This window comes from Psittacula echo, assembly GCF_963264785.1.
Source record: "Psittacula echo genome assembly, chromosome: 5".
Lineage (NCBI taxonomy): Eukaryota > Metazoa > Chordata > Aves > Psittaciformes > Psittacidae > Psittacula > Psittacula echo.
The window spans coordinates 36,205,831-36,220,384 of record NC_137739.1 but is presented as its reverse complement, the minus strand read 5'-3'; the positions used below and the strand labels follow the sequence as shown (position 1 = coordinate 36,220,384).

Sequence of the window (14,554 nt, the reverse complement as noted above, 5' to 3'; positions counted from 1 at the left end):
AACCCCCACCTCCTGCTTCCCCATCACCCCTTGGACACCTCTCCCAGGCCACCAGTGCGAAGCTTGGGATTCTTTCTGACCTGCCAGCTGTGGCTGATCAGGTTTCCCACCAGCTGCCATCACTGCGTGAAGGCTCCCAAAACAGGAGAAAAGCCCCAGTGCCATGCTGAAGATGGCATGTGTGCCTTTCTCCAGCTGTACACCAGTGTTACATCTCTGCTGAGATGCAGCTGAGAACTGGGGAGATCACATCACACTCTGAGCTGTGGTTGCTAGCTGCCTGCCCCATGGGGAGGCTGCACCTTTCCAACTGCTTCCCCCATTTATACACCATGGTCCAATGCCATGACTGAAAAACCTACATGTTTTTTTTCTTTTTTAAAACATTTCTTATAATAGTAGGCTATTTTTATTATTAACTGAAGATACAAAACCATCAAAATCCTCCAAAGGCAATGTTAGTTTTTAAACTTATTCTTCCTTGCATGTCTCTTAAAAATCCACAAACCAAGCTAAACAAGACTACCTGTAGGGAGAAGAGGATTGCTGTAAGGACACAAAAGGATTTCTGAGTTAAGCCTGTGACTTTTGAGAAGGGAGATATGCAAGCTGCTGTAAAAATACTATATAAATCTGTTGAAAGATGACTGTGGATTTAAAATTACATATTTTAAAATAAAAAAAGACCAGCCAGAGGTAGCTGGGAGAACACATAGTGGGGGGAGGAGCTTTGAAATATTAATTCAGCTTAAGCTAACTCCCCTGGGACTCTATTCACATTCAGTAAATAATAACCAAGATGTTTACTGGCTAAAGGGTTCACCAAAAGAGTGAATTTGACGTTACTGTGACAGAGTATTCCCACAGAGCAAATTTTTAATTTGCAGTCACTAATACTCTGATGGGAAGTCAGGCCCTGCATCCCTCTAGGTAAGAAACAGAAATTACATTATGAGACACATGCATTTAAGTCAAAGCAGCTTGTATTTTTAAAATTAAACGTTCAAAACATACTATTCTGTAGAAATTATGACTTAAATGTCTTCATAGAAATCATTGCTGATGATATTGAATTATTCAGCACTTAAATGAACAAATGCATTTGGTAAAAGCTTACCTGTTTATGACCAGTTTGCAAGCATGAGTAAGAGTTTGGTAGACAAGGATATTTCATAACCAGATTAATTGTTTATTAATAATTACAAGAATGCCTTTGACTGCTAAGACTAAAGTTTTAAAAATCTAGCTTACCTGCTATTTGCGATTCTTCTTGTTCTACATGTATCTATTAGTTTTGCATTTCTATTGCATTTAAACCTGTGAAGACCCTGGAGTTGAGGACTGTGAGGGATGGCTGAATTCACTTCATTTGTCTTGTCACTAGTTTCTAACTTTACTTTCATGAATGGATGGGGAGCCCAGAGGGTAAGGTCTAGTAAACAGTGTTTGACTAGTAAAAAAACCCACGTTCATACCTTAAAAATGTTATGGGAGCATTTATGTGAACACTAAGCTTGGCTGAAGCCCATTGAAGAAAATTTCAGTTTTATGAAGTAACTGGTTTGCTCTTCAAGTGTCATCATGCTTTTTTAACACTTCTGGGCAGCTTTTACTGGTTTGTCCTTAAGATGGTTTTTGTGAATCATTTACAGGCCAGGGTATATTTTGAAAGCCCCCATAGGAATGTACCATAATGATGGCAAACAACAGTTGCCAAGCTCTAGCAACAAATGAAAGGAAAAGCTGGGTAGCCCTCGTTATTTGGAATAGTCCATGATACTGATTTTATTCCTGGGTACAGTGATCAAGCATTTGCAAAGTGAAGGTTCAACAAGGCAAAGTGCCAGATGTTTGGCCATTTGGGCCGAAACAACCCCATGCAACACTGCAGGCGTGGGGAAGAGCGGCTGGAAAGCTGCTTGGCGGAAAAGGGCCTGAGGGCGCTGACTGACAGCCGCTGAACATGAGCCAGCTTGTGCCCAGGCAGCCAAGAAGGACAACAGCATCCTGGCCTGTGTCAGAAATAGCACAGCCAGCAGGGCCAGGGCAGTGATTGTCCCCCTGTACTCAGCACTGGTGAGGCCACACCTCAGATCCTGTGTTCAGTTCTGGGCTCCCTTACTGCAAGAGAGACACTGAGGTGCTGGAGCAGGTCCAGAAGAGGGCAGCAAAGCTGGTGAAGGGTCTGGAGAATAAGTCTTATGAGGAGCAGCTGAGGGAACTGGGGGTGTTGAGTCTGGAGAAGAGGAGGCTCAGGGGGGACCTTACCGCTCTCTGTAACTACCTGAAAGGTGGTTGCAGTGAGGTGGGGGTCAGTCTCTTCTCCCAAGTTACAAGCGATAGGACAAGAGGAAACGGCCTCAAGCTGCGCCAGTGCAGGTTTAGATTGGATATTAGGAAAAATTTCTTCACCGAGAGGGTGCTCAGGCATTGGCACAGGCTGCCCAGGGCAGTGGTGGAATCACCGTCCCTGGAAGTGTTCACAAACCGTGTAGATGAGGCCCTCAGTGACATGATTTAGTGGTGGTCCTGGCAGTCTTAGGGTAATGGTTGGACTTGATGATCTTAAAGATCTTTTTCAACCTAGTTGATTCTATGATTTTCTATTACAGAATACACAGCAATACAACCTAATCCTTTCCAATTTATCACATCTAAAATGTTGCCCAGTATGGAGAGAATCCCATCAACTCTAATGGGCAGGGAATGACACAATAACCTTGAGCCACAGCAAATTCTATACCAAAAGTGCCTGGAAGATTAACAATGGAAGATTTCATTAGAGTTAAATTCACTAATGAAATGGCTTAATGTAGTTATTCTGAGTCTCGTCCACGAGATCTTGTGACAAGGAATGCTTTTCAGTGCCTGAATGGAAAAAAATACTTCAGTTAACATGCACAACATATTATTAAAATCTGATGTGTTAAAGATAAAGTTCAAGTCTAAATAATGATTAGTGCCAAAAACTTCAGGCCAACCAACATTAGCCTTCTTTCTTAATACTTTAGCTCTCTTCTAAGTCAGAAATTTAAGATGACTTCAGAGAATTGAAATACGTTTGGAAACTGAGCTTGACTTCAAATCAGTGTAAGGTTTACTGAGAAATGGGCATTTTGTAAAAGATTATATAAAACTGTGGCTCTCTTCTACTAAGTTTTCATTCTTGTTGAACTCATTCTGAATAGACATCGTTGACCTTTTAACTTTGATAATATCAGTGTCCATGTACGCCAGGAGATCTGTGCCAGACATTATGGTACCGATAATAAAACGTTCTCCAAATGAACAAAAAAGTCTTATAAATAGGAAATGAGCACCACCTTTCTTCTGTCTTACTGCTTTAATATTTCTGTTAACACTAAACCAATATGTGGAACACCTTCCTGAGATGAAAAGGGGAACAAACTTCTAATGCCATTACTAGGGATTTAATATAAGGATAGTAAAGATCTCTAATTAACTACTGGGTTTCCTTTCTTGTTTTTGAATGAAAGAACCGTGTATTTCAGAATAGGGATTAATCTAATAAAACCTCATTTAAAAAAAAAAAAGTTTTTATTTTTCTTGAAACAAGATAAAATAAAGCACACATCTGCTTACTTCCTTTTTTGTAAAGCCACATGTTTTCTGCAATCAAAAGTCTTAGCCTTTGTCCCAGAAAGCTTTCTTCTGGTTTGGCCCTGCAGGTCCCCTTGCAGGAAGGAGGCAAGTGGGTGCTGGCTGAAGCTGGTGACATTCATTGTGTTTGTCAGTGAGTGCAGGACTGGGAAAGAGCCACACCTTGGGAAATGTATTGAGGTTTTCCCTAGCTGTGTTGTGAAAAATGAATAATATTGCAAATAAATGTACAAATGGCCCTGTTAAAATAGTGTGGGACATTTACAAATCTTTAGAAACTTCCCAAACAAATGAGAATGTGTAAAATTGCCTAAAGTTCTTCAGCATGCTTGTTTTCCAAATTATGTGAAATTCCAGTCCAGATTCCTGATGGACTAATGAAGAGATTGGATTTCCTCCAAATGACTTGTTGTAGGTTAAGTATCGTAGTAACAAAAGGAGGCAGAAAAAAGGAATGACTTCTAGTAATTTTATTCTGTCAGGCTCTTTTGTAATGTGGGTGCTCAATCCATTGTATTTTGTTGCCAGGGTTTTTTTTTAATTCTCATTTCTTATGCTTTGAGGAGTGCCTGCATCCGCAACAGGTTACTTTTTCACTGCACAAGTAAAGCAAACCTAGTTTATACCTAAAAATAATGTAGGCTTGTATGAATCTATTGACCCTATTGCCGACGAGTTGTTACATCCTTCTGGATCATTCCTATGATTTATGGCAATGTTGTGGCTTTACTGGCGTCTTCGCAACCTAATTCTGTGAGTTTAAGTCCACAGGAAGTGTCACATAGTATGTGCTGTGTTCAAGATGATCTTTATGTCTGTTTATATTGAAAAAGACAATTGTTGGTAGCCAGTGAAAGCTATTGGCAATTTTTCTTTGGAGAGATGCAGGCCGAGACGTTGTCTAGTGTTGAAAGTAGTAATCTTTAGCTTGATTTTACAGGTATACAAACTACTTCAGTTTATTTTTTAAAGTAATATGCTGATGGTTATTGGAATCACTCAAATGATGATTGGCAAGTTTCTTTAGATGTAAGTTGCCATGACATTAGTCGGTGCTGTGAGAGTGAGGCTCAAATCCCCATGAACACTCAGGAGAGGAAAATAGCTTCGGTAACAAAAGGGCAAAACCCTCATCTGCTGCCCCTGTTGCTAATGAACTTCTCAAACAAGGTTTCTCCCAAAGTTAGGCAAAACCAAACGTGTAAAAATGAGGGACTTCAATTGCAGAGAGCATAGCTCCCACAGCCACACTGAAGCAGGCAGCTCTCCAGAGTCCTCCCATAGTCCTCAAAAACCCCTTACACAGGGGCTGAGGGAGGCAACTGCCATCAGAGACTCGCTCACTTCTCCAAAGGGCGTCTCCCGCTCGCTGTGGGGTTGCATGCACAGCCAAGGTGTGCTGCTGCGGTCTGTAAGCACTCCCAGATGATCTCATTTCCCGCCACACTCCTAAAAAAAAGTATTCATGGATCTCTTGCTGTGAGGACGGTAATGTATTGAGTGGCTATCTGGCATCTAAGCATGCCATATGTCCCCAGAGGTTGCAGACAGCCATTCTGTAACCAGAATTCAGAGATGTCACAAGTGGCTGAACAAACAAATATCACCAGTTAATGGTTAAGCTCTCAATTTACTAAAGCATTTGTTACCAGTTTGCAAAAGAGATCAAACAACCGTGAATCATAACCTTGGCTACTAATTAAATCCTTTATTCCCTTCCCTCATCGCAGAAGCATTTAATCTTGGGGAATCAGGACAGCCTGTTGTGCAGAAGTAGATTTTACAGCATAAGCAGAAACAAGCTTACTGTCAGGTTTCCTACTGGAGCTAGAAACGGGAAGGAATAAAATGAGAATATTAACTTTCCCTCCTGGCATGGAAATTCATGTTAGCACTGACCAATGACTGATGTAAAATAGCTGCATTGGAAAATCGTTTTGGTGGTACACTTTTGTTATTTCACTGAATGGTGAATATCACTTTCATTATCCAGCTGTCTTGCTTATAGATGAGACTTCTCATCTAGATAGAGAATGAGGGATTTGGTGTGCTTTATTAGCTGCCCCAAAATAAAATGTTTTACTCAGAAATAATGGACTGTGAAGAACACCCTAGAGAAATGAGGCACAAACCAAAATACTACAAGCAGTTGCATTGCAACTGAAATTTATTTCCATTTGTTAGAAGATGGTTTTGTGTGTGTTTATGCATAGGATGTATAGCTGCATGACAGTTAAAATCTCACAGTTTAGATATTTAATAGCAAATAAAATAGTTTAACTTTTTAGCTTCCAACTCTGTGAAGCAGAACTTTGAAATCCCAGACACTTTATTTCCTTCGTGTTTTGGGTAAGTCATCCTAGTCCCTAGCAGCAGAGTGATGCAGCAAGGGCTGACGGAACAAAGACACTATGAATTAGCATTAGCTAACTCTGTTCACCGCAACTCAATCCAAACAGGCAGTGATCCCAGGAGTGGATTTCCATTTTTATAACATGAACCATGATGTTGCAGTCAGATCTGCGGAAGCAGGGATCTAGAGGGTGTCTCTCTGAGACACCGCAGTAAGGCGTTAAGAGGGAAGGGCCTCCCTATACAGATCAACTGCAGATTCAGGGATCAGTATGTAATTATTGAGGTAAAGTCACTTTATATAAATGCACTCACAGTCTTAGTGATCTGTAGACCTGTGGTGAAAAGCTGTATGTTATTAGTTTGAACAGGAACCATATTTTACGCTGTATCCAGACAAAGTGATCTTTTGTGTCATTGCTAAATCTGAACAATTTCTGTAACAGAAAGAAACACCTGAGAGACAATATCTGCAAGTAGAAAATGAGGGCTTTTTTTGCTCCTGTTTTTGGCTTTGAGAAAGCTATTTTCCCCAGTAAAAAGTGTGAGTTTAAAAAAAAAAAACAAATGCCCCAGCTACATTTGTCATGCTGTTCAGAGAACAGACATCCACCATTTGCACAGGCAGAACTTCTGTTTGCTGGGGGAGATTTGTCCTGAGGAAATTCACAAATACTCACCAAGTATACCAAAGGCACAAGCCTGTACAGAACTTAAATATGTCTTTTCTATCCCATAATGAGTATGACGATTGTCAGATTCAGTACAGACAGAAAGCACTACCTAGCGACATCTGAAGTTGCTGATCTATTACTATTACTAATAAGAATTTTATAAAGATAAAACATCTGGAATATCTAACTCTGCTTTTACTGCTGCTTCCCCAAAGCCATCACTAGAAATTTGGGATGACAGATGTTTGTGCATTTAAAAAAGGAAATAAAGATTGTGCAATAATGTCATGTTTTGATAAGAGTAATAGAATGAGCAAGTAGAATAAGTCATTGGCACAGCTTAAACTTTTGATTTGCTATTTTAATGTTAAGGAAATACATAATTTTGCAAGCTTTGAAAAAATTGTATTTGTTGCTCTTAATGTTTAAAAAATGTCAGATACTATGAAAGTCTTTTAAAGTACAAAGAACAAATTATTAATTTTTAATTGTGTTTTCAGTTCATATGCATGTGTATGAAAGGGAAATATGTTTAAAGACCTTTCAGATTATTTTGTCTTTATATACACTTAGAGTTCGGTTTTGGGATACATGTGTATGTAGATGTTGCATCCAGCTACCACAAGATCATTTGGATTGCTTAGCAGTCAATGACTCAAAAATTTCTAAAATGTTCTTTTGAAACAGTTTTTACAGACAAATTCGTAAAAATAAAAAAATATATTGCACAGGACTCGGGAGGGGGGGAGGGAGGGGAACGACCCATAAAACCCCCAAAAACTGGACTTCTAAAGTGACTGCATATAAAAGCATCCATGGCTGAATATGGAGAAAATTGATAGCTTTGGATTTGGTGTTCTCTTGTGGAAATGAAACTGGGAAAGATTGGTGGAGGTTTGCGTAAACACTGGTGGAGGTTATGTGGACACCTCTTTTTACTGTGAAATGTATGCAAACCTAGCATAGGTCAGATAAAATCCTGGATTTTTATAGCCTTCTTGAAAGGTGGGGAAAGTCAACATAATAGTGTGTTGTGCTCCCAGGCTGAATTGCAACTACTTACATTACACATTCACGTGTTAGTGAAGCATTTCCTGCAGACTGTTATTGTCTGGATGGAGATGCTCTTTCACCCCACTCAACTTCCTCGTTTTTCCCACAGGCTGCGAGAACACCACCGTGCTGCAATTAAGGTGATTCGTAGGATGCAGTATTTTGTGGCAAAGAAAAAGTTTCAGGTGAGTTGTGAATAGAAAGCTCCTTTTCTAAATAAACCTTTTTATTCTCCTGATTCATTGCTTCTTTCAGAAACTTAAGATAGACTAACACAATTCATTTCAGTAATGGTGAACTACACCCACTATTCTCTCCCTTGTTCAATAGGGTAGTTGTTTAGCAGCAGGTTAGTCAACTGTGGATGCACTGGAAATAGGCTAAACTCCTGAAATGCAGTCTGAATTAAAATGTTATTTTCTGCTAATGGACTTGACCCTTAACCCTCTGTTATCATTGCCTCTTTCTCTCAGTGCAAATATTCTCATGTCTCCATTAATTCTGAGCTGTGTGTTACCATCATGCCAAGTCAGTGGGATTAGAGATTAAAGTACTACCTCAGCCTAGTTTCTACCTCTTACTCAATGATAATGAAGTCCTGGTAAGAAACTAGTGTGGAAATTTGTTAGCGTATTAGAAGGTTTCTTCTTCCTTTTCCCTTCCCCCCTCTGCATAGGTAGGAGAGCTCCTTCCCAGTTTGTGAGATATTGGCTCTCTTTACTCCTCTAGCCCTCACTGTCAGACATTTCCTGTGTGCCACTTAACTTCCTCTAACATTGCAATACCATAAGCATTTAATGATAGTTAATTAACCTTGTTGCCTGGTCTCAATAAAAAAATTCTGGCTGCAAACTTTCTAAGAATGTGGTTTCTAAATCAATTTCATTTATCCAGTAAGAAAACATGTCAACAGCCTTCAGCTTGATTTAAACCAGGTGAATATATATATAATGTAAGAAATATATCACTTTACTTAAAATTAATTAATAAGGGGCAATCTCTGGAGAGCTTCACAACTAAAAAATGCAAAGATAGGGGCTTAACTGCACACATCCATTTTCATATATGACCTCACCACTGCTGCTTGCAATAGACTAAAAAGCTTTCTACCCTTGATCTAGACCCCCAAAAAGGAAGGGTGTCCTTTTTCTTACCAGTTTGAAGAGTGCAAAGTTTTAGAATCAAAAAGATGATGATGCCTAACAGTCAAAAACATCATTGTTTCTTCAAGGCTATGCTTGCTGCTACTTCAAAACCATGATTCTGACTTCCTCATTGAAATTTAGAAGGGCTGCCTGAATTCTTTAGCAATCTTCTAATTTGAATCTTTTTATTTTTACTAAAATTCATGAGCTAAATAACAGCTAAGATTGCCTGAGCTTTTCAGAATTTGTTTCAGTCATGTATGGTGTAGACTGTCACCATTTAGGCTGAAATCTCCCATGTCCAGGTTTTTCTTGGAGAGAGAACTTTCAGAAAGCTTCTGGTAGCCCATTTCACCTGTTATTTTTATTAAAGTAAAATTAAGAAAGGCACAATGTCTGGACTACTTGAAAATAATTTGTATGGTTATTTTGTTGAGACGCTCCTTAACAATTGCTGGCCAGCGCTTGTAACGTGGCAAGGGACATGGCCTGTTCCAGTTATGCGTCCACTGCTGTTCAGTGAAAAACTGCCTAAATGTGGCCAGTTCCATTAAACTTAATTTATTCTCATTCTAAGACCTGACTGTGATCCTTTGCTCCATGGTAATTACTGAATCATTCCTCTCATAAATTTAGATCATAAAATATTTGCCATGGTATTAACTAAACTGCTTAGAAACAAGAAATCTGCATGTTATATATCTACCTCCCAAGTCGTATTTGTCAAAAACAGATTCTGAAAATGCCTGAACACTGTGTGCAACATTATCCACCTGGCAAATAAACGGAACTCCCCTGCGGCAGATGATTTGATAGAAGCTGAAAAAGCATTTGACTGAATAGAATGGGACTATTCAGTTCATACTTTAAACTTGTTTGCACTTGGTATCCCAGTTGCTAATCTGGCTTCTCAGTTGTACTCTCACTTTCACATCTGCAAAAGACCTGGTCCTGGCCATCTGCAAAATCCCTCAACAAGGTTGTCTCTCATCGTTCTTTAGTAGTCTTTCTTCTTCCTGTGCTATCAATATTAGCAGTTAGTAAAGAACTAAAAATGCCAGATAGGTTGAAATGGAATGTATCTCGCGTCACTCCTGCACACAAGTGATACGCTGCTGTTTCTGTCAGAAGCAGAATCTCCCAATGGGAACATATGGGAGATATGTGATACTTCTCCATAATTTCTGAATACAAGGTTATGACCAACTTTAAAAAGTTTGGAGAGCACCAAAGTCACATTTTTCAAAAGCATGTAAGTAACTTAATGCACAAAGTCACCTTGAAATTCAAGCCACAAGGTGCTTTTGAAAACTTCTCCTGTAATTAAGAGATAACCACTCTCATTATTCTTTCCTCAAAAGTATGTTGTAAATCTGCTTTGTTCTATTGTATGCACGTAAAGTATTCATAAGAAATTAAAATGTTTAAACATGTGCCAAGTAATGACTATACAGTTTCTAATAACCAGCCCAACGCACTATCTGAAATTAAGGTAAAGCAGAAAATGCATTTTTAAAATGTATCTTTTAGCACTGAAGAGGTCTGCATTGCTGTTTTCTCCTAGATGTTTGCCTTCTAAGTTTTTTGTGTTTATGTAAAATGTATCTTCCTAAAAGAAAATTCAGATTATTTTTTTTTCTTTTCCACAACTACTGGGGGGGGAAGGAGCAGGAGGGAAATTCAGCTGAATTCCAGTGGACTACTCATCCTTAAAATTAGCTGGAACACTAAGCAAGGCCAGCAATTAAAAGTGTTTTTTAGAGATGCCTCTGAAGCTTTTGGGGAGGGGAAGCATAGGAAGAAGGGGAGGAAGAAGAAAATTTTGCAAAATAGATCCCAGCATGAACCCAGCATGGCTCTTAAACTATACCAGCTATTTGCAGGATACACCTGTATGCCTAAATTTGCCTACGTACACTTAAGAGCTCAATTAATAACAGGGGATGATGGCACCACAAGGACAAAAGTCAGTTAGAAAGCAGAGCCATCCTGTTTAGAAAAATAAATAAATAAAATAAATAAAGAAGCTAAACACGGATACAAAGAAATTTGACAGGACATGAAAGGCAATTCTTTGTGAACCATCACACTTGGGCATCTTTTCCTCTTTAAAAGAACAGGAGAAATTTATGCTCTATTTTTAAGTCCAGGTTTTAACATAATCCATATGATGGTGCCCACATAAGAACCAGGCATAATATAAAGGATTAATTCCTTTTTTATGAATGTGTTTATGCTCTTGTAAAGTCCGTTGGACTGTTTCAAATTGTGTAGGAAAGATCATGTTCTACTAGTAGTTAACGCAAGTACTGTGCATCAGTTAAGGTGAATGGCTCACAGTTCAGGAAGGGTTCTGTAGATTATAGGGAAAACAGTACTCAGAAACTAATGGTTTTCCAGGCTTTGTTTACCCCACCTACCAAAAATGAATTTCATATACTAGTTGTAAATCAGATGTCTTTGGCATAGTCTAACCTTACAACTGAATTTCAGAAGGAAAATCACCATACTCAGTTAATTCCACTGTCTGGATTCATGAGTAAATAATCTTTGTCTTCCAATTAGGAAAGTTTCTAAATGTCTTAAGACTTATGCACATGGATACAACTGTGATATCCATCACAGATCCAGAGACCAGGGATTTGATCTGATTTCCCATTGTCATTTAGAAATCTTTCTTTTTTTTCTTCTTTCCATGTAAATTCTTCCTGTTGAGTAAACCAGTTTCCTTCTAAAATATGTTTTTAACTTGTGGTATGTTTTTCACCATGGCAAATATTCTATACATAACACAAACTAAAAATACAGGTTGCAGTTCCACTGATGCCATGGGTAACTGTTGCCTGTTTTGCTACAATTTCACTGGAAAAACTTGCATTTAGGTCTTAAAATTCATCATGTGATGTAATTCATTTGTCATGGTATGAATCATGAATTATATGTGTAATTTTTTCTAATCTCCACACTGGGCTGTACCAAACAATGTAGTTCAGTGTCCTGTGCTTCAAAGGATGTTCTACCCATTTTATTTGACTGTTACTTGGTTACATTTCCCAGAAATTCCCCTTGCGTGGATTCTCCTCTCCATTTCCTGGGTCTGCCTCCCTGCACATGCAGATACTAGGGAACAGGAACAGCCAGTGGTGCACATTTAATATTTGGTGCTGGCTTTTGTGCTTTTTGCAAACTTTTGTATATGATGGGCAAGATTTTAACTCATTTAAGAAGATTTTTTACATGAATATTGGTTAATTAGCAGAGAGACAGAAGTAAAGATGTTTAAGGAAAGCTGTGGGGCTGGCTTCTATTTTTTTTCTTCAGTACTCATTGATACCTCCCTGCTGCAGGTTTTTCTTTTTTTCCTTTTACAAAAATTAACATGTTGTCAACATTAGGAGTATTTTCTCTTGAAGGATCAGATTTTAATATGAAGTGATTACAGAATAATTAGTACTGCCTGTTAAATAACCTGTCCTACTCAGAAATGGAGCTTCATTCATAAATTCTATTTATCCCATTTTTTAGTTCTCATTTTAAAGGGAAAAAAGCAGTTCAGTAAATGAAAAACAGGAAGGCACATCCCTGCTCTTTCTGCTGTCAGACACCTGCATTGGAGTACAAGTACAGCAGGAGAAAGCTCTGAGTCTTTATTCTTACTGAATAGCTTTCCTGAACCTGGAGTTTTCAAGTTGATCTTGCAGATTTCTCTATTGCTTATTTTTAGTACAAAAATAATCTAAGAATTCTTTTTTTTTTTTTTTTTTTTTTAAATATCATGTTTACAATACTAGTCCATGGAAAGACTTATGGGCTTATGCCATCATTGAGCTGTATTTCTTTCTTTGTGGATGTTAGGTATGATTCATATCTATGTAAGCAGCCGGGATTATTGGGAATTCTGTGTGCACTTTGGTTAAATTAAAGCAATTCCCAATCCTGTTTAGCCTTCCACTAGAGAGTACTTCACAATCACGCAAGGTTTGCTGTCAGCTTTGGGGAATCTGGCAGGCTGAAATTTGTTTGATGAAGCAATATTATTAAAGTAATAATTCCTAAAATGTGGGAGCTACCTCCCAGGCAGGCGCAGGGGACTTCATGAAGGAGCCGCAGCCTTGTTTTTGTATAGTATCCCTCTTTCCTTTTGCTTAAAAAGAAGGTATTTGTGGCATGGACTTAAGGAAAACCTGGAGTGTGTGAAATAAGGTTAAGCAGTGGAGAGACATCTGCTTTTGATGTAGAGGTGACAAAATATTTGAGTCCTCAAAGAGGGTATGTTAGAACCTACCAGCGTAAACTCTTTTCCTTGTTCTGCAAAGGTGCAAGGAAGGAAAAATTGTAACTCAGTGCTACCAAGGCTTCTACCAAACCTTGAAAATGATATACAAGGTATCTATGGACAGTATAATGAATGAGTCAGAAATACAGTTATAGAATGGTTTGTGTTGAAAGGGACCTTTAAAGGTCATCTGGTCCAACCCTCCAGCAATGAGCAAGGACATCTTCAACTGGAGCAGGTTGCTCAGAGCCCCATCCAGTCTGACCTTGAATGTTTCCAGGTATGGACCATCTGTCGCTTCTTTGGGCAACCTGTTCGAGTGTTTCACCATCCTCATTGTAAAAAAAAGTCTTCCTTATATGAGGTCTGAGTCTCCCCTCTTTTAGTTTAAAACCATTATCCCTTGGCTTATTATGACAGGCTCTACTAAAAAGTCTCTCCCCATCTTTCTTATAAGCCCCCTTGAAGTACTGAAAGGCCACAATATGGTCTCCCTGGAGTTTTCTCTTCTCCAGGCTGAACAAGCCCAGCTCTCAGCCTTTCCTTAAAGGAAAGGTTCTCCAGTCCTCTGATAATTTTTTTGGCCCTTCTCTGGACCCACTCTGGCAGCTCCTTGTCTTTCCTGTGCTGAGGATCCCAGAGCTCATCACAATACTTCAGGTGGAGTCTCACCAGAGCAGAGTAGGAAAGGGAAATCACCTCTCTCAACCAGCTGGCATGTCATTTATTGTTTCTGTATTGTTTGACTGATTTGATTAGGATATTTAAGAAAAAGGTTTCTACCGATTCGTAAGTTCAAGTGTCACTGTTCAGTCTTATGCGTGAAGTTTACATCCCACTCCTCTCTCTTGTGTAGTGTTAGAGCCTCGTTGCAGCTTCTTATATGTGGCACTGGCATTGACTGGACTCTAGTTTCTAGATGGAAGATGAAGATATTTTTAATTTGTCACTGCACTTCTCTTGCTTTGCTGTTAGTTTTGGTGTTTATTAGTTAAAATTATAGTCTTTCTCTTTAATGCTACACAAAAGTGGTTTTATTAGTAACAGGTCAGATTAAGGCTTTCTCATGTGTGAAATGCAGATTACAGACACAGGGCTTTCTTCCTGGTCATGCGTCGCACCAATATTTTCACAGTATTTCCCACTAGATCTGAAAGCCCAGTCAATCTTTCTGGAAGAGGAAGTCACAGTCTTGCACCTTCAACCAGGTGCAGGACTCTGCATTTAACCTTCCCATGGCAAGAGCTGAACTGAGAACTCCAACTGTCTTGCTTTTGACTGAGAATAAGGGCTTGCATTTGTGAGAGGCCTCTTTACTGTTTGGTGGTCAAAGAATATGAACCGTATTCCAGAAGAAACTAGAGTCACCACAAACTTCTGAGCAAAGTGCCAGCTATACTTTTTTGGCGTTGAATTCAGTGGATAATCTCTTG

General features: G+C 39.0%; 1 protein-coding gene across 1 annotated transcript in view; it reads left to right on the top strand.

Moving 5' to 3' along the window:
• The window catches only part of KCNQ1 (potassium voltage-gated channel subfamily Q member 1), a gene marked incomplete at both ends in the record, with an annotated part of 363,335 nt that overhangs the window by 242,886 nt on the left and 105,895 nt on the right, over positions 1 to 14,554 (top strand). The window contains one exon of the mRNA XM_080619312.1: positions 7,810 to 7,885. Coding sequence (XP_080475438.1) covers positions 7,810 to 7,885 — 76 coding nt within the window. The remainder of the gene's footprint in view (positions 1 to 7,809; positions 7,886 to 14,554) is intronic.